Source organism: Physcomitrium patens, chromosome 16 (assembly GCF_059467195.1).
Source record: "Physcomitrium patens ecotype Gransden chromosome 16, ASM5946719v1, whole genome shotgun sequence".
Classification (NCBI taxonomy): Eukaryota; Viridiplantae; Streptophyta; class Bryopsida; order Funariales; family Funariaceae; genus Physcomitrium; species Physcomitrium patens.
Window position 1 is genome coordinate 1,285,182 of NC_143425.1, and position 23,284 is coordinate 1,308,465.

General features: G+C 33.4%; 1 protein-coding gene across 1 annotated transcript; it reads left to right on the forward strand.

Moving 5' to 3' along the window:
* Nucleotides 1-15,141: 15,141 nt before the first annotated feature.
* Nucleotides 15,142-16,960, forward strand: LOC112293834 (calcineurin B-like protein 3). The gene has a single exon (XM_024543740.3). The coding sequence runs from the start codon at nucleotides 15,699-15,701 to the stop codon at nucleotides 16,338-16,340; it is 642 nt and encodes a 213-aa protein (XP_024399508.1). The 5' UTR covers nucleotides 15,142-15,698; the 3' UTR covers nucleotides 16,341-16,960.
* The last annotated feature ends 6,324 nt before the right edge of the window (nucleotides 16,961-23,284 follow it).

A 23,284-nucleotide genomic window follows, 5' to 3' on the forward strand; every position in this document is an offset into this window, starting at 1 on the left:
GGGATATTTCTTGAAAGAAGTCTAACAAAAACTATCTAAAAGACTAAGATGGAAGAAGTTTTCAAAAGATGAAAATATTGCAAAGATTCCAACCCATGAAGCCTTCATATAAAGAAATCTTAAAAAGCTTGTATGTAGCGGATATAACATTCTAAGAAACTAAACCTAAATGATTGGCCTTTTCTAAATGAGATTCTCATTAGATGATTGCAAGTCACTTCCATATAATAGAAAAAAATAGTAAAGAAAGGTGAGTCTTAATTAAGAAATTTAATAGTACTAATAAAGTATACATGAATACAAGAAAATATGAACTTTCAAATCAAAGAATTGAGAGAACTTAGAGAAGATTAAGGCAAAAAAGAATTTGTACAAAAAATGTAAGATGAATGTATTATCTCATTTCAACAAACAATGAAAAAGAAACCTCAACTTTTAAGAAGAAAAGAAGAAAAGAAGAAAAAATAAGATTGAATCTAAGTAGAAAAGAGCCTTCAAGCTACATAAGGTAAAAAAAGATGTAGTGCAAGATATCTCCGATGTCTATAGAAGAACCGTTGTCATGTGGTAATGAAAAGGTTGAAAAGACCAAATTTATCATCTTCAGATTCACATTGTATAAGAGCATGTCACAAATATAAATATATACTCTAGTAAATACCTATATGATTAGATAGAAGTAGGTAAAAATAAATAAAAGTAGATTAATTTCATAATATCTTTTAAAAAAGCTTCATAGATGATGTTTTGATTTTACATGTATTTATTGTTGATTAATAGGTTAGAAACTTGATCAATAAGTTATCCACATCTTAGTAGCTTACAAAATAAGCTAAATATGTGTCTTACAATGTCAACCCATTTTGAAGGTCTTATAGGATATTGTCACATAGCTCTTAGTTAAGAATATATATGGAAGCAAGAGTAAAACTTTTTTCACTCTTATCAATGCCTTTCTAGTCATTAATCTTATTTAAAGACTTTCTAGTCTTCTTGTTATTAGCAATAGCTATTCTAGTTCTTTTCAGTGATACAAGAATATATTGAGGATTTTTTTTCTTCAAAATTCATATCATTGATAATTTAACAAGAGTACTATTTTATTATTTTTTGTCTTATTTTTGAAGTGAGTGAATTATCTCACTTCTATTGTTATATTTTGAAGGTTGTATACTATCTACTTTTAAATAAATAATCATATTTTTTAACACTAATCTTTTCCTTAAACAAAGTGAATTATACTTCTTTGTGAAAAAATTCATTTGATATTAGAAGTTGTAGATTACCCTCTCCTAATTTAATTTTTTTAATTTTTTTGAGTTTTCTATAAAAAAAAGATTATGGATTCTATTCTTAGCAAAAGTGAGAGTAAATTTGTAACTATTGAAGTTCTTCATGAGCTTATTGATATTCTAAAAATAAAAATCTCATATATTTCTAATGTAAATCATAGAGGAAAATTTGCTTCTATAAGTATGATGGGAATAAGGATTAGTATGCTTGAGAAGTTTCATGGAATAAGGTCAAAATTTCAAGGATTTTTCTAACAAATCAAGCTCTATTTAAGATTGTATCTTTTCAAATACTTCAATGGATTTACTCAAGTTGGATTCATAGGTGCATTATTATTAGGAAGTGCTCTCTTTCATTTGTATCTTTAATAAAAAAATATTTGTGACTCTTTTATGATTTGAATTCATTCTTAGAAGTATTTACGGCCACATTTGAAAAAAATAATCGAGAAAGAGTAGCAAAGATCAAGCTCTTATCTTTATGGCAAGGATCACAGTAAGCCACTATATATGTTGTTGAATTCCAAAACCTTACTTACAACATGGACTAGAATGACAAAGCCCTTATCAATTAATTTCAATATAAGTTGAAGGATAATGTCAAAGACTTGTTACTGAAAATGCCAAAGGCAAAATCTTTGGAACAACTTATTGCTCAAGCTATTACATATAACAATCAATTATTTGAAAGATGTCAAGAACAAAGACTTGATTGGAAAGGAATAAATTAAATAGTAACGGCAGCTATTAAGTTTTTAGAAATTTATTCATAAAAGCTAGAATCAATACAAATTGATATGATACATTTTAAATCTCTCACAAAGTAAGAAAAGAATTAATGACATCAAGAGGGCTTATGCTTATATTATCGAAAAGCTAAACATACTGCTCAACATTGTCCAAAAAAATAATATAACCACAAAATGAGAAGCATGGTTGCCAAAAAAGACAATGTGTTAGTAAATAAGTTTCTCAAGCCACAATAGGGACCATGCGGCTAGAATCTTATATAATTCTTAATAATGGTCATATTCTCTCCTTAGACCCCTCACCTTGTTTTATAATAGAAGTTTATTTAGAACCAAAAAATCACAAAGTCTTAGCTTTGTTGGATTCAAGAGCCTTAGCCTGTTTTATAAACAAAGATTTTGTCAAAAAAGAAGAGATAACATTAGTAAATAAAACTAAATTCATACATCAAAAAACCATACATAGTTATTTTATCTTTAAGAAATGTTATGCATGAGACTACTCCTTTAAATGTAACAATTAAAGATCATAATAGTATAATAATATTTAATATAATAAGATCTCTATGTATTTTAATTATCTTAGAATTAACTTGGGAAAAAATATATAATCTTCAAATATATTGGATTTCTTATAACCTTGATTTTTTTTAATAGTTTAATCTAAAATCTTATTAGTTAAGTAGAAATAGATAAGTCTAGAACATCCAAACGCTTAATGATAGGTGCAAGAGCTTTTATACATGCTGCAAAAGAAGGGTTATTTTTTTTTTTTATGCCATGCCTATTTTTGATGGTGAGAAGATATCAAGTGGTATTCTTAGGTAGTAATAAGATTTTTAGGATGTTTTTGAAAAAATAATGCAAATATTCTTTCAAAACATTGTCCTAATGATTATTCCATTAATCTTCACGAAATAGCTCAACTACCACTTGGACCAATCTATAGCCTATTACAAAACAAGTCGGTGCACTTAAAGAATATATTAATGAAAGCTTAGCTAAGAATTTCATACATTATTTTAAATGTCTAGCCAATGCTCTTATCTTATTTGTGAAGAAAAAAAACAAATCTTTGCGGATGTGTATAGACTATTGAGGACTCAATAAGATTACCATCAAAAATATGTATCTTCTACTTTTGATTTCAAAATTTTTTGATTAACTCAATCAAAAAAAGATCTATACAAAAATAGATCTATAACGAGCATATAATCTACTATGCATTTAAAAAAGAGATGAATAGAAAATTGTGTTTTGAATCAAGTATGGGCCTTTTGAATATAATGTCATGCCTTTTGGACTCACAAATACACCAATTTTTTTTCAACATTTAATGAATAATGTCTTTCATGAATTTTTTGATGATTTTATTGTCTATTATTTGGATGATATCTTAATTTATTCTAAAAATAAAAAAGAATATGAAGTTCATGTTTATTGTATGTTACAAAAACTTAGAGATGTAAGATTATATGCCAAGTTAGAAAAGTTTATATTCTACTATTGAAGTTAACTTCCTGGAATATATTATTTTCAATAAAGGACTAATAATAGATCCAAAGAAGATTTAGACTATCATGGATTGGAAGATTCCAAAAACAATAAGAGACATGTAATGCTTTTTGAAATTTAACAATTAATATCAGATCTTCATCAAGATTTTTTTTCAAGTTGTAGCTTTACTTATACATTTGACTTATAAAATTAAATGAAGCTGAAGCATCATTTGATGCTTTAAAAATGAAATTTACTTTTGCATCAATCTTATATTGTATTGACTTTTCTAAAGTATTTTTCATGGAAATAGATGCATCAAATTTTGCCTTGGGTGTAGTATTATTACAAATAAGAATTCATGACAAATTTCATCTAGTAGCTTTTTATTCCAAAAAATTTCAATAATTATAATTAATTATAAGAATCATAACTAAGAGCTTCTTACAATTTTGATTTCATTTTAAAAATAGCGTTATTATTAAGAATGTGCTTCAAGTCTAATCACCATGTATACAGATCATAAGAACCTCAAATATTTTATGTGAGCATATATTTTGAATCGTCGCTAAGTTTATTAGAGCATGTCTTTACCAAAATTTGATTTCAGGATTTCTTATCGATTTATAAAACAAGAAGGTTTGTTGAATGCATTTTTTAGACGTTCTTATCTTGCACCTATAGAAAAAAATTCATCTTTTTATCAATAAAGAATAATTTTCTTGAAGCCAAAGTATTTTCACCTTTGAGCAATAAAATCAATATTGATTGTTGATTTAACCTTTGTCAAGTAAATTCAATCAAATATTTCCTTTGATCCTCTTGTCTATGACATGAAGAATAATTCTTTTAAGTCTCATGATACTTCTAAGTTCAAGTTCAAAAACAACCTATTCTATTTCAAGGGACAATTCTATATTTTAGAAGGTGGAACACAATTACTTGTTCTTCAAACTTGTCATAACTTTTCAACATTCAAAACTTTTGGATACAATATAACTTACTATCAATCTTATGGACTTCTTTAATCATTACTTTTTTCAAAAAAATCATGGTCTTTTGTTTCTATTGCTTATCAATTATATCTATTAGAATTTATGAAGATCCATCTTATATTTCACATATTTCTTCTTAAGCCATATAAGATAATGAATATCTTGAAAAGAAGACAAATGCCACCTCTTCTTGTAGAAGTGGATAACAATCAAGAATTCGAGGTGGAAGAAGTCTTAGATTCAAGGCAGTGCCAAAATAGGTTGGAATCTTTTGTTCATTGGCATGAATATGATATTAGTGAATGCTCATGGGAGCCAACAAAGAATCTTGAAAATACAGCAAAGAAATTTGAAGCTTTTCATCAATAATATCTACCAAAATCAAGATAAAGAATAATAAATCTTTATTATAAAAGAAACAAGATCAAAAGAAGATAACACTCTACGTTCTATCTTTCATTGTAGCTTCTATTTATTTATGATGGTGAAGAGATGGAGAACCAACAACATAGAGATTCAACTCAAGAGCTTTGATTTGCTGACTTACTAGACAAGAAATTATGATTGTCACAACCTAAAAGACGTTAAAATCGAAATAAAAATCCTAAAAAAAAAACATGTCTTTCCTTAAATAGATGAAAAGATATAACATATTTGATATCACGACTTTAGAAGAGACTTTTAATATTTGGTAATTTTATTAGAAGTAAAAATAACTTGTGACAGTATTTCAAATATTTTATTTGAAGGAAGTTACAAGGACTTCAACAACAATCAAATAATAAGGTGGTATTTTTGTTCTAATATGGGACATTATCCATGAATGAGAGGACATATTAATTATCTTCAAAGATGAAAAAGATCAGAGTATGTGGCAAATATAATTTGTTGCATCTTGGATTCCATCAAAACATTATAACCACTTTTTGTGGAACTTATTTCTAGAAGAAGGAGGGAGGAGATAATATTAGAGATATATATACGTATTCTAATAAATACCTATATGATTAAGTAGAAGTAATTAAAAACAAATAAATATAGATTAATTTCATAATACCTTGTAGAAAATCTTTTTAAAAGCTTCATAGGCATTGCTTTGATTTTCCATGTATTTTGTGAGTTCCTTAAATTTATCTTAATTAATAGATTAATTAAAAACATAATTTTAAGTTATTTAATTATAAAAATATTAAGATTAGAAAGTCTTTTTTACTATCCAAGTATTAATTATAATTTAGAAGTATTTATCATTTATAAAAGTCTTACTAGAAAGAAAGTTATAAAAATGGAGTCTTAATAAGTCTTGGAAGAAATTATCTTAGTTAGTTTAGTATTTTTTTTATTATTAAGTATTAAAACTTAATTATTGATATTAATTTCTTTATTAGCTCTCTATCTACATGTATTACTTATAAAATCCTATCAATGATTAGTTAGTAGTTAGAAGAAGCATGAAAAAAAACTTCATGTCTTTTTAATTAATTATATTGAAGATAGAATTTTTAGTTGATTTAAGTTGATTTTATTATTATAAAAAATCACCAAAATAGAAATATATAGCTTTATATGGATATTATTATTATATAAATATTATAAGATTTTTTAGAATTTATTTAGAATTTATTTAGAATTTTTTATGAATTTTTAGAGAAAATTGACTTTTACCACCTTGAGAGCTATTATGAAGAAATAAAGAAAGATTTAAAGGCTATACATAGATTTTAATCTAATTTGGTATTTTTGAATACCATGGTAAAGTCAAAAATATAAAAAAAGAAATTTTACTAGTAGAAAATAGGAGGACTCGCAGCTAGTATAATCTTTGTAAGAAGAGAGGTGTACAATTCCTCTATGAATTGTAGCACCTTGGATGTAGGTAGGAAGATAAGATTGAGGCCTCAAAGACTCTTTAGACAATCTATATTAACTACTTGTGAACCTTGGTGAGGCTCAAACTCAAGATTTCTTAAGAAAGTTATCATTGAGATAAAAATTATTCACTTAATTTTTCTATTATTTACATTCTAACTTTAATCTATCATAACTTACTCACAATATATTGGAATTATATAATTTTTATGTCATTGAAAAAAAAATATTTCTATCTAAAAATATAATTTTTACTTTTTATTTTTTATTGGGTGAAAATCTATTGAACAGATTGTGACTTAGTTTTGGATGTTGTAATTACTTGATTTCATTTCTTTCACTTCTATTGTGGTTGTTCTTCTTTGATTTTTTGCCAATTGCTTATTTCACTTTACACCATCAATTACTAACAATTCTTAATTGAGGCCATCTTATAATTAAATTTGAAGAGTGAAATTTACACTTACATATTTGTAATTGATTGGTAAGTTAGAAACTTGGTTAATAAATTAACCATGTATTAGTAGCTTGCAAAACAAGCTAATTATGTAGTGGATATATAAAAAAATTCTCTTTGTAAAGTTAACTGGTTTTAAAAGTGCTATAAGATATTGCCATGTAACTCCTAGTTAAGAGTATATATGGAAACAACAGTGAAACCTTCTTCTTACTTATCAATGCCTTTCTAGTCCTCAGTTTTGTTTCAAGACTTTCTAGTCTTCTTGTTTTTAGTAATAGCCATTTTAATTCAATATTATATCATCTTTGAATGACATTCTAGTTTTTTTTTTAATAATACAAGAATGTATTGAGGATTTTCTTTCTTTGAGATATATGTCCTTGACAGGGTACCATGTGGTATGAGAGATATTGAAATCTAAAGATGAGTCCTATGTACCTTAAAAAGAGGTCCGACAACTCTTCTCCCTTAGAATTTAAAAGTGCAATTTAGACTTAGGCTAAGAATCAAGAGTCACCTTGTAAGTGACCAATGCCATGATATTATATGGTTAATGAATGAAAGAAAGAAAAAAACATTATATTATAGAAGATCTTATTTTAAAATATTATAGCAAATTATCTTAAAAATATAGATAATAATCAAAAAGATAATATTTCCTTTTTATAAAATAGGCTTCTACTTATTTTGTAGAGCCATAATTAATGCAAAACAAAGTAGTGTCACGGACACAAAAATACACACTCGAGATCTAACAATAAGTTCAAGAAGAACGGCCAAGAACTAGATTAATCAGATGAATACAAGAACAACACCAGAGAGGTGAGCTAGAGCTTGAAGAGATGTGTTGTCGAGACTGAAGAACTCTTCAACCTCGATTCCAATATATACTCCTATTTAAGAAGCTTCTCAAGCAACTTCTACTAACTAGGAAGCTTCTAGAAGGTTCTTGAAACTTGCTTCTAGAAGGTTCTAGAAACTTGTCTCTAGAAGATTCTAAGGACTATGTCCCTAACATCACCCCCTCCTTTAGCTTCGAGGTCTCTGAGAAGCAATGTTGTTGTTAATCAGTACGAACGCAAGAAAATGAAGATCTGTCACATAACGTCTGTTATGAACTCCAACTTTTGTTCACGAGGCAAGTTGTTCATCGGCCCTTGAAGCCAATGGTAGTAGCCCACTCCTTCAACTTCTGACCAAGCATGAACTTCCGTGTCCTCATTGTGAAATTGTCTTGCAAACACACCTTCTCGCTGACCATCGTAAGTAGGCTCGGACTCAAATACTATCACCAATGATTGATTATTCGGTATCCTCCGTCGTCGTCGTGGTATAGGCAGTTCTTCATCTCGGGGTCGCCTTCGTGAGCTAGTCGGTTGAGATAATCTGACTGGCATAGTATCTATCTCTTGGCTATCCATATCAGAAGACCAAACTATGGCTACTGAAAAAATTCTATTTTATCTTGGAAAAAATAACTACATCAACTACGAATTTTGGTGGTGCTCTCCCCCTTTCTTATATTCTTAGGTGAGCAAGCTTCAGAAGGAAGCTATCGTCGAACTGGCTTAGGTTTATGAGGATATTGTTGATGAAACTCCTGTACCTTTTGCGGCACATTGGCGAGATTTTTAGCTAGCTCCCACGTTCATTCATTAATGTCGTAGCCGCACCAATGAACAAGATACTCCAACTTGTCCACCTTCGCCGTGAATCCAGTACCTTTTCAACCTCGTATTCTTTGTGGTTCTCGATCTCAATACTAGGTGGCGGACATTGTACTCTTCCAAGAAAAGAAGACTCTCGATAAGGCTCTAACAGAGAAACATGAAAGACTGGATGTACCTTCATAGAAGCAAGTAATTTTAGACGATACGCCACTGGATTGATTTGCTTCTGGATGATAAATGGTCCCAATCTTCGATAGTCCAACTTATCATATCGTCACTTGGTCTTGATATTTCGTCGAAGAAGCCCTGCTTTATCTCCAATTTTGAAAGTAGGTGCTTGATTTCGAAATCTATCTACAAACGCCTTATAGGATTCTTGAGCGGATTGTAATTGAAGCTTCAACGTATTTTGAAGCTCTGATTGTTGTTTCGCAAATCCTTCAGCTGCTAGATTGTTATTTGTTGATGGAATCAATAAATCAAGCTTCGGATGATACCCATAGTTGGAAAAGAATGGTGTGTGTTGAGTCGACGCATGGAGGATGTTGTTATATGCAAACTCGGCTAGCGGCAGATATGTGGTCCAATCGTCTTGCTGATAGTTGATGCTGCATCGTAAGTATTGTTCCAAGACTTGGTTCACCAGTTCCGTTTGGCCGTCAATTTGAGGATGAAAAGCCAAAGAAAGTTTGATATCCACCTTCAGTATTTCAAAGAGAGATCTCCAAAACTTTGATACGAACTGGGTTCCTCGATCTGATACGATATCATCTAGTAGTCTATGATATTGATACACATTATTGAGAAAGACCCTTGCTGTGACTTCACTGGATGATGTCTTCTTGCAAGGAACAAAGTGCGCTATCTTTGTAAGCCGATCTACCACGACAAAGATGCTGTCAAATGAGTTCGATGATGGAAGGTCCGTGATGAAGTCCATGGAAACTGAAGACCATGGTCGACGTAGAATCGGCAGTGGCTGTAGGAGTCCATAAAGGCGATGTCGAGGATTCTTGGATCTTGAACAGATGTCGCAGGAGAAGATAAAATCTTTCACATCCTTCCACATTTGGAGCCACCAAAAATCCCGAGAAATAAGCTTCAAGGTCTTGTTGAATCCAAAATATCTCGCAGCTGGAAAATCGTGGCGAGATTGAAGAACTCGGAGTCGTGCTGGTCCTTTTGGGATATACAATCGCTCCTCAAAGTATAAAAGATCTCTCTCCACCTTGAATTTGTCATCATTGGCATGCTGCTTGATATTAATGGCTACTGAATCTTTAATGGTCATGGCACGTACTTGATTCAAGAAGTCAGCATCAATTGGCACAATAGTAGTGCAAAGCCGAAATTGCTTTGGCTTCAACAACGTCGTACATTGTTGATCAAACGTTGCTTCTCCAGCCTTTGGTACAAGATACGATCTCCTCGATAAGGCATCAAATAGTCCTTACTGCTTTCCAGGTCAATAAGTAATAACAAAATCGAACCTAGATAGCAACATACTCCATCGAACTTGACGTCGATTTAGAACTTGAGCTGATATGAAATACTCCAAATTCTTGTGATCTGTATATACGGTCACTAGGTGTGCAGCTCCTTCAAGAAAATGACGCCATTCTTGGAAAGAATCCATTATAACAAGAAGTTCCTTATTATGGATCTCATAATTGATTTCAACAGCAGAGAACTTTCGAGAATAGAATGTAACCGGATGGAGCTTCTTGTCTTCTCCCATTTGTGAAAGTATAGCTCTCAAAACAAAATCCGAAGCATCAGTTTCTAAATAAAAGGCCTTTGTAAAGTCTGGATGTACCAAGATTCGAGCCATAGTAAATGCGGTCTTCAGGTCTTGAAACGCCTTCTCCGCTAGAGGTCTCCATTCCAACTTATCCTTGCATATCAACCGAGTGAGAGGAGCAACAACTTGAGAGTAATTCTTGATGAAGATCCGATAGAAGTTGGCAAAGCCAAGAAAGCATTATACGTCTCTCACCGTCTTCGGAACCTCCCAGAACACGATTGCTTCCACCTTCTTGGGGTCCATCTTCAAGCCTTCCATAGTCGCAATGAACCCCAAAAACTCCATCTCTATTTAGTGAAATAAACACTTCTCTAATTTGGCATATAGTCCTCGCTCGTGTAGTTTCTCAAAGACCGAATGAACGTATTTTTCATGCTCTTCCTCATTTTTGGAGAATATTAGAATACATCCAAATAGATGACAACAAAATCGTCAAGATACTCTCAAAAAATGTCATTCATCATATGTTTAAAGACCGTTGGAGCATTGGTAAGATCAAAGAGCATAACATTATACTCAAAATGGCCATACCTTGTACGGAATGCTATCTTCCACTCATCTCCTTCCTTGATTTGTACGAGGTGGTAAGCTCCCCTTAGATCAATTTTTGTAAAGATCCTTGCATGTCCAAATTATTCTAAGAGACCAAAAATCAAGGGTAACGAGTAACGATTTTTCTTTGTTATCTTGTTGAGGCCTCGATAGTCCACGCACATCTGCAATGAGCCATCTTTCTTCTTCATAAATAAGATGGGTGCTCCAGCTGACGATTTTGAATGACGGATGAAGTTCTTGGCTAGATTCTCGTCGATGTACTTTCGCAACTCCGCCAACTTCATTTGCGATAGATTGTAGATTGGGCCAAAAGGTTGTTGTGCTCCTTCTTATAAGTCTATGATGCAATCATATGGTCTGTATTCCGGTAGCATGTCAGCATTTTCTTTTTTGAAACACGTCTTTAAAATCCTTATATTGCTCAGGTATACTTGCTGTCGAGATCTTCTCCCCGGTAGTTGGAGCCGCATAAATGACAAACGGTGTGCCTTTCTTGGACGATCTTATAGACGCTCTTGCTCCAATAAATAAAGATTTCTCTATTTGGGGTTTTCTACTAGGCTTGCTCTTGGGTGATTTTGTGGGAAAGGTCATCTTCCGCAACTTCCAATCTATGGATGGGTTATGCTTTTTCAACCAGGAAAGATCAAGAATAAGAAGATTTGATGGGGTTCTAATAATATTGAAAATAATATGACTACTATGGCCCTTAAACGTCACTTCTATAGGTTCTGATTCATGGGTGACACTACCAGACAATAAAGGTCGTCCATCTATGACCTCAACGTGAACAGGTTTGGATTTTTGTACTAAAGAGATCTTATGATGCTTCACAAATTCTTTGTCTAAGAAACAAGCAGATGCTTCGAAATCTAATAATGCTAAGGTTCTTAGTTTCTGAGGGCCAATAAGCAAAGAGATTGTAAAACAAAGGGCAGGTTGAGTAGATTTGATACGTATTGCATCAATTTACATGTCTTCTACCTCTGAATGTAAATTCACGCTGCTTGCCGACATAGTTGGGGCATGGCGAACCATATGTTGTCTTGAACGTTGGTCTTGGTAGCGTCGGAATAGGCGGTTATCACACTTCACAGCTTGGCTAATAGCTTCGTTGAGCATTTGCAGATCAGGAAGAGTTAACAGTAAATCCTTCACATCGTCCCTTAAACCCCAATAGAATTGACTCATCAACGCTTCTTTGTCCCAATTGATGTCGCATGCTAATTGCCTGAAATCCGATGCATAGACTGATGTAGAGTGCATCTCTTGTCGTAGTGACCGGATCTTTGTTGTAGCCCATCGAACCTTGTCGTGTTCACCAAATGCTTTCACAAATGCCTCCAAAAAGGTTTCAAAGTTGTTTAGTATGGATGATCGTTTCTCAAACAAAGGAGCAAACCATGATAGAGCTTGTCTTGTAAATAAGGTTCCAACAAGCCCAATACATGACTCCTCTGTTGGATAGCGTTTAGGCTGTAAAACTATTATCAACTTGATTTGGTTGACGAATCCTCGAAACTTGGAATGCGTACCATCAAACTTGTCCGAAAGGCTAACTTGGGGCTCCTTATATTGTAGAACCAACGGTGCTTGTCGAACCTGAGGCAAAGTTGCTTCTCCAAGTGCAGAAGTTTGAAGTTAGTGTAACCTAAATTGTGCCATCCCAGATGCTCCATCATTATGAAGCCTTGCTACAACTCTTTAAATCTCTGTAGTTCTTTGCAATAACGTAGCGAGGACATTCATGATAGCATCCAACTTGGACTTCGAACTTTTCGTCATACTAATATCTTGGCCCCCGACCATTCTAAGAGAAGAACAAAAATGATTCTACAAGAAGACAATATTGGTTTAGAGGAGGATACTCCGCAACCTCTAAAATGCCTTAAGAACTTCAAGAAAAGGGGTAATCCACTTTCTCCAAGAAGAATAAGACTCCAATATTGTAACAAAAGAAGTATCAGTTTAGAGGAGGGTAATCCGCAACGTCTCAAATGCTAGTACACTTCCAAGCAGAGGAGTAATCCACACTCTAACAAAGAAGAAACTAGCTCTAGTATCTGAGGTGAGTGAAGTCTTGACAAACTGTCACGGACTTAGAAATACATGCTCGAGATCTAACAAGAAGTTCAAGAAGAATTGGCAAGAACTAGATTAATCAGATGAATACAAGAACAACACCAGAGAGGCGAGCTAGAGCTCCAAGAGATGTGTTGTCGAGACTGAAGAACTCTTCAGCCTCGATTCCAATATATACTCCTATTTAGGAAGCTTCTCAAGCAACTTCTACTAACTAAGAAGCTTCTAGAAGGTTCCAGAGACTTGCTTCTAGAAGGTTCTAAGGACTATGTCCCTAACATCTTCTACCAACTAAGAAGCTTCTAGAAGGTTCCAGAGACTTGCTTCTAGAAGGTTCTAGAAACTTGTTTCTAGAAGGTTCTAAGGACTATGTCCCTAACAAATAGATTGATGTGCTAGTTGTAAATATGTGTACAAACTTTGAAGTCAATCAAATAGTTAGATTAAAGTGTGTGAAAATTTTTGTGGATTGATGTCTCAGAAATTGGAGTTTGAAGGTTAATGAATATTTTCAAGATCTTTAGTGATCTATCTATTAAATTGAAGAGATTTCTTTTCCTATAGATATTAGATTTTATTTTTAATATTTTAGGTGAAATTTAAGAGTAAATCAATAATTCAAGAAGGCAATATTAGCAGTGGAAATTCAGCATTTAGATTGAAATAGAAGGTTGTCTCATACTTGATTGGATTTTCTTGCATTTCTTCCAATTGATAAGTATGATTGATTTCATCTTTCTTATGCTTGTTCTTTATTAAGACATTAAGAAGTATGAAAATTTTGAGTTGATATTAATAATTTGATTATTAGTTGTTGAAGTTCTATTTTGTTATAGGATTTGTTAAGAGTTTGTTTAAGATCTAGGATTTGATTAGGATTTGGTTTAGGATTTGATCTAGGATTTGATTAGGATAAGGATTTGATTAGGATTTTGTTTAGGATTTGATCTAGGATTTGTTTAGGATAAGGATTTGCTTAGGATTTGGTTTAGAACTTGTCTAGAGTTTGTTTAGAATTTTGGGATTCATTAGGATTTCATTAAGATTTGATCCATGATTTGGTTAAGATGTAATTAGGGTTTCATTAGGATTTGACTTAGGATTTGATTAAGATTCAATTAGGATTTCCATTAGGATTTGATCTAGAGTTTGGTTAAGATTCAATTAGGATTTCAATTAGGATTATATTAAAAAATTTATTTTTTATATTTTAAAAGGATTCTTTTTGTTTCTTTTGTAACTTCTTTTAAATTTATTTCAATAGATTAAAGTTTGATTAGGTTATTAGGAATTACTTAAATTTATTTAAGGCTCTATTAAACTTGGTGGAATTTTTGTTGCATTGTTATTTATCTTCCACAATTAGGTGCCAAGTGCATTCTCAAACAAGAATATATTTAATATGACACCAATATCACCAAGAGACAACCCCCAAGTGTTGGTGACAAGAGGTCATGCTACAAAGCACCGTGATACAAAGTCGCTATGTAATACAAAGCCATGAAAGCACCGCAATATAAAGTCGCTATATAATACAAAGCCATGATGTGGCTTTGGAATGCAGTGTGATTTGATCCCAATCTAAACCCAATTTGGTTCAAATCCAAGGAAAACTTGGTGGTACAATTTTTAGATTATTTTAAGGCAAATTATCATTTTTTTATTGGGTGTTCTAAGAAGTGAAAGGTGCTCAAAGTGAAGCAACGTCACAGGCAGTCTCGTGAATGGAAACTCCCAAAACCCGAAGTTGTGGGAAGGATAGGCAGAGCAGGGTATTGCAGGGTAAATTCTATGCTGGGCACCACATCACCCCTGCAAACACTATCTTCACAAAATATATATATATATATATATATAAATATATATACATATTGCATCTCTGACTGTCTGACATCTTCCTTTTCCTATGCTCTCGACATGGCTGTAAGTTTCGAGGATTTCTAAAAAGTGACTAGGATCATTTTTGGTAGAAAACTCTAAAAGAGCAGTGATGGTTCGTGCAGTGCCTGACAGCAACGTGCGGCAGTAAAGAGAAGGACCGACATTGTGGAGAAATAATAATAATAATAATAATAAGATGCAAGGGTGGTGGTCAATCTCTCCCGTCCCCCCTTCTTCTTCCGCAGCTCCCGTGGCACCTCATCGGCATCACTATTTCCTTCTTTCCTCTCCATTCCTTCCGTCAGTGGCTCTTTCTCTCGGGTGCCCGTTCTCTCCATCCTTCCTTCCACTCGTTTTCCCCTTCCACCTCCTGCTCATTGAGGCAGTCCACTCGTCAGTTGACGTTTGCATGTGCTGTTCCCCTCCCCCACTTATGTCCTCTCCCCCCAACTCTTCCCCTTTCCTAACCCTCCTCTCAGGTGCCTCTTCCGCTGCTACTCCCCCCCATTACTCTCCCTTTGCGATGCCTGTCGCTATCTTCGCGGCTGTCATGCGGCAGCGCCCACAGCTCCTATTGCTCCCTTTCCCCACTTTCCCTGTCTCCTCCTCTGATGTGCTTTGACTCTTCCCCGCTCCTGCTGTTCCCTCTCCTTTCCTCTCCTCTTTCCTGACGCCGGGTCGTGCCGGAGTTATCTCGCTATGGCGCCCTTGCTCCACCTCTTCGCCCCTGGTGGTGCTACTGCTGCCCTCGTTATTGTCTTATCGACGGTGTGAAGTGGTCTTGTGTCTCTTCCCTATCACTCCTTCTTGGAGGGCGTCGCATGATCATGTGTTGTGCTGTTCCATGGGTTGCTATGGGTCCAAAAGCTTGGAGCACAATTCCCATACCCTGGCCGACCCCGAAGCCGTTGCGCGCAACACTGCGTTCAGCGTGAGTGAGGTGGAGGCGCTGTACGAGCTTTTCAAAAACATCTCTAGTGTTGGGGTGTATGATGGTGTTGTTAACAAGGAGGAATTTCAGTTGGCGCTGTTTAAGCAGAGTAACAAGGGTGAAAGTCTCTTCTCTGACCGAGTTTTCAACCTATTCGATGAGAAGCAGAAGGGCTACCTGGAGTTCTCAGAGTTTGCACGCGCTCTGTCCGTGTTCCACCCGAATGCGAATGTGGAAGATAAGATTGACTTCGCCTTCCGGCTCTACGATCTGCAGCACCAGGGCTTCATCGAGCGTGCTGAAGTGAAGCGTATGGTGGTCGCGACGCTAGCTGAGTCCGGTCTGAATCTTACGGATGATGTTATTGAGGACATCATCAACAAGACTTTCGCTGAAGCTGACACTAAAATGGATGGCAAGATCGACAAAGAAGAGTGGCATACTCTTGTTCAGCAGCATCCATCACTTCTGAAGAATATGACACTGCCCTACCTCAGGGATATTACCACGACATTTCCAAGTTTTATCTTTCACTCTCGGGTCGAAGATAATTGAGGTGATAATCGGCTGCTTGAAGACCTGATGCATGGCCTGGGTGTTGTCGGTAGATGAACTTCGTAATGAATATGGAACCACTTTGGAGGTGACATTGAGTTAGGAGTTTTTAGATTGATTAGCGTGCAGAGTATGTTAGGGTATCATGTCTGATGTCGTGAAAAGCGCCACTGGTCGAGATTGGTGAGGATACTGCCTCAAGTAGGTCGATGGCTGTTTGCCATTTTTCATATGAAGCTTGAATAGTTCAGCACGTTTATATCCGATCAGAAATTCGGCCTAGCCAGATGTGGAGCTGACTGCATGTTCCTACCAATTGGTTTTTTGGTTTGGACGTTGTAGCTAGGTTTTTTTTGTTTTCCACTGTTTGACAGCCTTTATAGAATCTACCACGCTAGTTTACGTCCTCTAGAGATCTCTGAGTTCACCTCAATTTCAGATTCAAGGAGGATAAAATTGTGCGGTAGAATCCTAGACTTTGAGGCTTGACTATCTAGCATCAAGAAGGTTGCAAGAAAAGGAAATCTGCCTTCGTCGAACTCGTGAATGTAAGTCCCAGTGCATTCTGCTCATGCATAAAAGCTCTCTTTTGGAGTTGATTTTCTCCAGTTATTTTACAACGAATGTGTACTTGTGAATTTGGAGCTCCGGCATTGCCAGTCTGACCTTGAAGGTTACATATCCTGCCCTCGTGGGATTGTTAAGTCGAAATGGGTCACTAGTGGATCGTTTTGTCTCCTGAAATGTAGAATTAGTGGTGCCTTGCATTTCTATTGAAAAGGTTTATAAAAATCTGGAAGAACGCCATTGTGGTCGCAGAGTTTACAGTTGATTGTCAGCCTTGGTCTTTCCTGTTGAGTAAATGATCAGCGGTGGTGGGCGTGCAGATCAGTACTCTGTATTTTAACAATTTACCCTTGCCGAATCCCTCAAGTAAATTTTTATTTTGAATTATAATCTCCTATTGTCTAGTATTGATTCCAAGAATTTGAATTTTACTTTTGCTTGATACACAAGTTCTACAAAACAGTAAGAGGAAAGATGACTTTTTGGTAATGACATTTTTAAAATCTTATTATGGCACAATACAACACTTTAAAAAGTATGTAAGGTTTCAGAGGTTAAAATATGATATCATTCGTTATGTTGTTGCTTTGAACTGTTGATTAAAGTAATATTGTGTTTGAGGTATTTTTGAGAGTGATACTTGTAAATATCTATATTAATTTATTACTATCCACATATTAAAAAACATTGATTACTTTTTTCTTATTTTTGTTCAATTAATTAATTATATAAAAAAAATATAAGACAAAAATTATAACTTCAAGACCCCTTTATTTTGATGATAAATATATATTGAAGATTAAAACTTAAAACTTTACAATTTTTATACTACTATCATTAGCGACTAAAAATAATAAAACATGGCATTATTTAAATACATAAATAATTTTTATATGAAGATTTTAAATATATGACTAAGTATATTTGAATTTTGTTGCATGTTTCTTCTATTAGTAAATTATACCAAGCTAACATGTTTGTTTTTACATCAAATATTCAAAATTTTAAAAATAAAAAAATAAATTTAAAACATATACTAGAAAATAAAAATAAAAAACCATAAATTGTTTAAGAATTTATTATATTTTATTTTATTTAATAAAATATACTTTAAAGATGTTTATTATTCAAAGGATGGATTTTATTTTATTTTATTTTTTGTTGATAAATGCGTATTATTATAAGCAAAATTTACATATTGCATAATTTTTTTGCAATCATTTTATTAAAAGAATATTCTGCAATAAAGATATTAATTCAAAACTTTTTGTATATAATTAATTTAATTATTTGTTTCTATATGACTTGTATAAAAATTTAAAAAGTTGTTAAAGCCACATTTTTTTTGCCATCTCATGATTGATTCTATTTATTCTATGTCTTCGTCTTCCATTTTCTTTCTTTGTTCTATATTCCTCATTGTTGTATTATAATTGTTTATAGTATGTAAAAATTAATTAAAACATATAATATGTTTATAAGTCTTGATGAGTATTGGAGTGGTTAGTAGGTTAATTTATAGAGAATTGATGTAAGAAAATTTATTCTGAAGTTTATTTATTTTGATTGTAGTGTTTAAATTATATAGGATTTAGATATTTAGTGTAAAGGTTTAAGAAAAAAATGGAGCTCAAAAGTGAAGATCCAAACTACTAAGAAGCTTATTTGGAGGGATGAAAGCAAGGTATGGACGGATGAAAGAAAGAAGTGAAGGTCTTCATTTCTATTGGTCAAATGTTGTAAACAATAGACTTTTAGTAGGCTGTCTATGACCATAATAAGGGTTTTGGAGACTTCAAAAGGGACATTCAAGAATCAAAAGCAAAGATTGTAAACTTTAGGATTTGGATTACAATTTGCACATAGAATTTAGAGGATTTGGAGTTAGGATGAAGAAGTTATAGCCGCTTGAAGTTGAGGGGTCTTTTAAGACATATTGATACTCTTTTGAGGATATGAGGAATTATACGGTAGCTTTTGGAGATTAAAAGATGTGCCTACAAGGACAATTTTTAGACCTACATCTTTCATGAAAGAATTGTTGTATTTGAAGTTTATTTGAAGGAATCATAAGGAATTGAAGACAATACAAGTAATTCAAAGGTAGTAAGTAAATTGTTTTATTGATAGTAATGGTTGAAGCCATATCTTGAGTTTTTGGACGAATTTTTGGATCAAAAATTTTAAAAGTAGAAATTATTAGGTTAAAAAGCTATATACCAATTTTTGTGGTATTTAAGTGATTAGTTTGTGAGACATGAAGAAAGTTGCATGCGAGTATATGTAAATAAGGATATGAAGCTATTGTTAAGATTTTGGCAATATTTTAAGATTTGTAATGAATTTGTAGTTGAATTTTTTTTTGATAGTTTTTTGAAGTCTATCAGTACTTTATGTAAAATTTGAGTTTTTTTGGATAGTTTGATTGTGAGATATGAGCTGTTGCAGTTTGGAAAAAATTCTCTTTAAGGATATATAGGATTTTTAGAATATTTTTATCACGTTTTGAATATTCTTGGTACTTATAGAATATATAAATAAATTTTGTGGTAAGTTACTAGTTGGTTATTGACAACCTTGAAAATTAGACTTATGGTTAGGTAGTTTAGTTGGTAACAATAGGTTGTTAGTGGAACAAATGGTTAAGAATTCAAAGGATCATAACCTTTGGAATCTGCTGGCCGACGGTCCATCTTTTGGTAGGATAAAGAGGTTGAGAAAAGAGAGATCGGGGCTAGACTGTGAGAGTCGTAAGCCGGGATAAGCTTGGTACTACCTCTTTTTGTTTCTTTGTTGTTGAAGAGTAATGGATAGTTTCTGAATACTGAGAATTGAGTGTGTGGAATAAATCAGAGATTGATTTATGAGGGCCACACTCTGAGGATCATAAGCCAGAGTAAGCTTGGTGCTACCTCTTTGTTTACTTTGCTTTTATTATTTGCTTATGAAGAATTGTGATTGAGAGAAGTATTCTTGAAACTATGATTAGAGTATTGTGGAATATGACTTTGGACTAATTGTTTTGGAGAAAATCTGTGACCTTGAGAATTGAGATTATTGAATTGTGTTGTGTTAAGTGAAGATATTGAATTCTATGTGTTGAATTGAGAAATTGAATATAATAAGTAAGTTGGAGATCAGTAATTGAATATATATAAACTGCAAAGAGAGTAAGTGGGAGATGAACTGATAAGAATATGGAAGTATTGTTGAATTGATAGTCATAGAATGGATTATGTGTTCAATTAAGACGGAAGTAGTAAGCCTTGGTGTTTTTTAATTTGATAATTAATTTCAGATAGCTAGAGTACAGTCAATTGTGACACTAACAGACCCAATTCATATAACCAGTCTTTTCTCGTGTTCAAATCTACCTCTATTAGTTCAATTGTTTTGGTATATTGAACCTTGAACACAACGAGAACAACATTTTGGTGTCGCTGCCAAGGAAATGATAATAATATGAAATGTTAGAAATTGATTGTATGGGAGATGGAATTATATATTGAATGTGAATGTGAAAAGAACCAATTTTAGGATTATAAATATGTGAGTTATAATTCAAGGCAGTATTGATTTTGTAAAGAAGAATGAAAGATTATGAATGATAATCATGAAAGGAAGGATTATCAAAGAATTAATTGACAAGCAAAAGAAAGATAGGAGCGATTACGCATAAGAAATCTCCTACAAAAACGACAAAAAAGAATTTTAGGTCCAAGTAAAACCAAAGGAAGAAAAATTCAAACAGCAAATAGACCGGTGATAACGAATTTTAGGTCCAAGTAAAACCAAAGGAAGAAAAATTCAAACAGCAAGTAGACCGGTGATAACACCAATGGCCACGGAAGTGCCAGAAGTACCAATTGCGGTACAAATAGGAGCAATAGGAGACCGCACTATAAGTGTGGCATCATTACCTACTTTTAGTGGTTGGCCAGACTTTGATTCTGATCACCATATATGTCAATTCTTGACAGTCTACGTGGCTAATAATGGTAGAACTCAAGACATTTGATTGAGATCGTTGCCAATAACTTTAAAAGATACAGCTTTTGAATGTTATAATTGGCAACCAATGGATAGATTTTTCAATTGGGAGGCCTTGAGGAATGCCTTCTTAACCCAGTTTAGACCAATTGGATTTGAAGATTGGCTTAGAGAAAGTTTTATGAATAGCAAGATATTTGCGGGGGAATTAATAGAGTCCTATTATGGCCGGGTCGTGGATATACTTCAAAAATGGCCAAATAATCAAATACCAGATCCATTTATATTGTCGATATTAATTAACGGTTTGCATCTATCATAATTAAAAATGTTTGTAAAAGAGGCTCGACCAGCTACGGTAGAGACATCATTGGTATGAGCAAAGGTATGGAAAGAATGTCATTATGATTAATTATTAACAGTAGGGGCCACGATGATTTCAAGTTCAGGAAGCCAACAAATACAACCGGGAAATGTGTTGATGGGTAATTATTCACAAATGCCTGCCTCCAATGTGAAGAATGTTATGTTACAAAAACCAATTAATGCTACCCCACTCTAAGCAATAGCGCCAATAACAATGACATCTTATTTTACATCGCCAACTTATCAACAATTGAAGTTGTTCACAAATGTGATTGTTAAAGATCCAAATGAAGCCTTGTTATTAAATTTAATAAAGAAGATCGAAGAATTCGCCATGAATTTGGCTACAAATAAAGAGAAACAACATAAGCCTTTTAATATGAGACCTAATGTATGATGTAATAATAGTAAGGAACAAGGTTATTTTGATACAAAATGTCCATCACTCAGATAAACAGGTGTTCAATGTATATTTTGTGGAGGAAAGTACCCTATCCAAAACTACTGGCATTTACAAAGGCAACAATAGTTCAATAACCAGACATTAATACAACCAATTCAATAGGATGTTAATTAAGTATAGAATGGAAATATGGGTGGTTAGAATAGTTATCACCCAAATCAACCTAATTGTTGCTTTGGGAATTTTCAAAATACTAATTATAATTCGGTTTATGGAATAAATATGCAGAACGATGGAAATAATCAAGGAGGTAATCTCCAAACTATATCATTTCAGTAGTCCAATTCTTGACTAATAGCAACTAATCAGCCAGGATTATTTACTATCGCTTCTTGGAATCGGCCTAGTAGATATATTCCAATGGAGACTTCAAGTGTACCTGATGGTATGGGCCAAAAACCACTACGTTGCTACCGATGTCAGAAAATTGGTCATTATGCTGGTGAATGCCCTAATCCAAGGCTTATAGACGAATATGCTCTAGTATGTGGAAATTACAAGCAATCGGGTCATTTTCATTATTAATGCAATGTTCCATTTAATCTTAATAATCATGATCAGAAGATACAATTGATTGTGCAAATTCTAGAGGAAAGAAATAATAAGACAGAGCAATCATCAATTCATCAGATAGAAGTAGTGCAAGCTAGTCTTACAAGAAGTCAGCAAAAGAGGAAAGGACCAATTTAACATTTAGGTGATCCTGAAGTGAAGGGCCGATTAGATCCAATTATGGGGCATCTAATCCAGGTCTTGATACAGGCCCTTTACTCAGTATAAGACATGAATCGATTATGCATCCTAATGAGGTATTAATTACGGAGGCTTCGGTTTTGTTTCAAGCTGTTCCGTTCTCTATATAGCTTTGGAAAATATCTTTTTCATTGAATGATCCTCTCAAAGGCATGAAGTCCAAGGAACCAATATCAATCCAATTGGAAGAACAATCTTACCTATTGAAAGAACCAATTTTATAGGCTTCGTCAAATTTAGTTCCAGTAGCTTTATTAATTTTTAATATAGAAAAAATTAATTTACTTGTGTCGGTGTCTAAGATTGGGAAGAAAAAATGGACATTAGAAATTATCACTAATATAGAACCATATGATATTTTAAAAGATTTGGGCACCATACAGCCCACGATTTCCATGAAGCAACTATTAGCGGTAGCACCTGAGTGCCAAACTATCTTGAATTCCTCATTAATTTGTCACAGATCTCAAAATAAAGAATTCCGAGAAGTAAGTTTGAATCCTGATCCGGATGCACCAACGATTGATGTCTCAATTGATGGAGTGTTAGTATCGGGAGTGCAAGTAGACGAAAGATCTAGTATAAATCTTATAAATGCCGCTACAATAGAAGAGTTGGGTTTGGATCACTTATTACCTACTATAGTGGTTTTGAGAATGGTTGATTCTAGTCGAGTTAAACCTATGGGTATTTTATAAAGTATTGATATAGTAATTGTGGAGATTACATACAAAATTGATTATATTATTTTCCGATTATGAAGCTCTATATTGTCATACCTAATTTTATTGAGGCAATCGTGGTT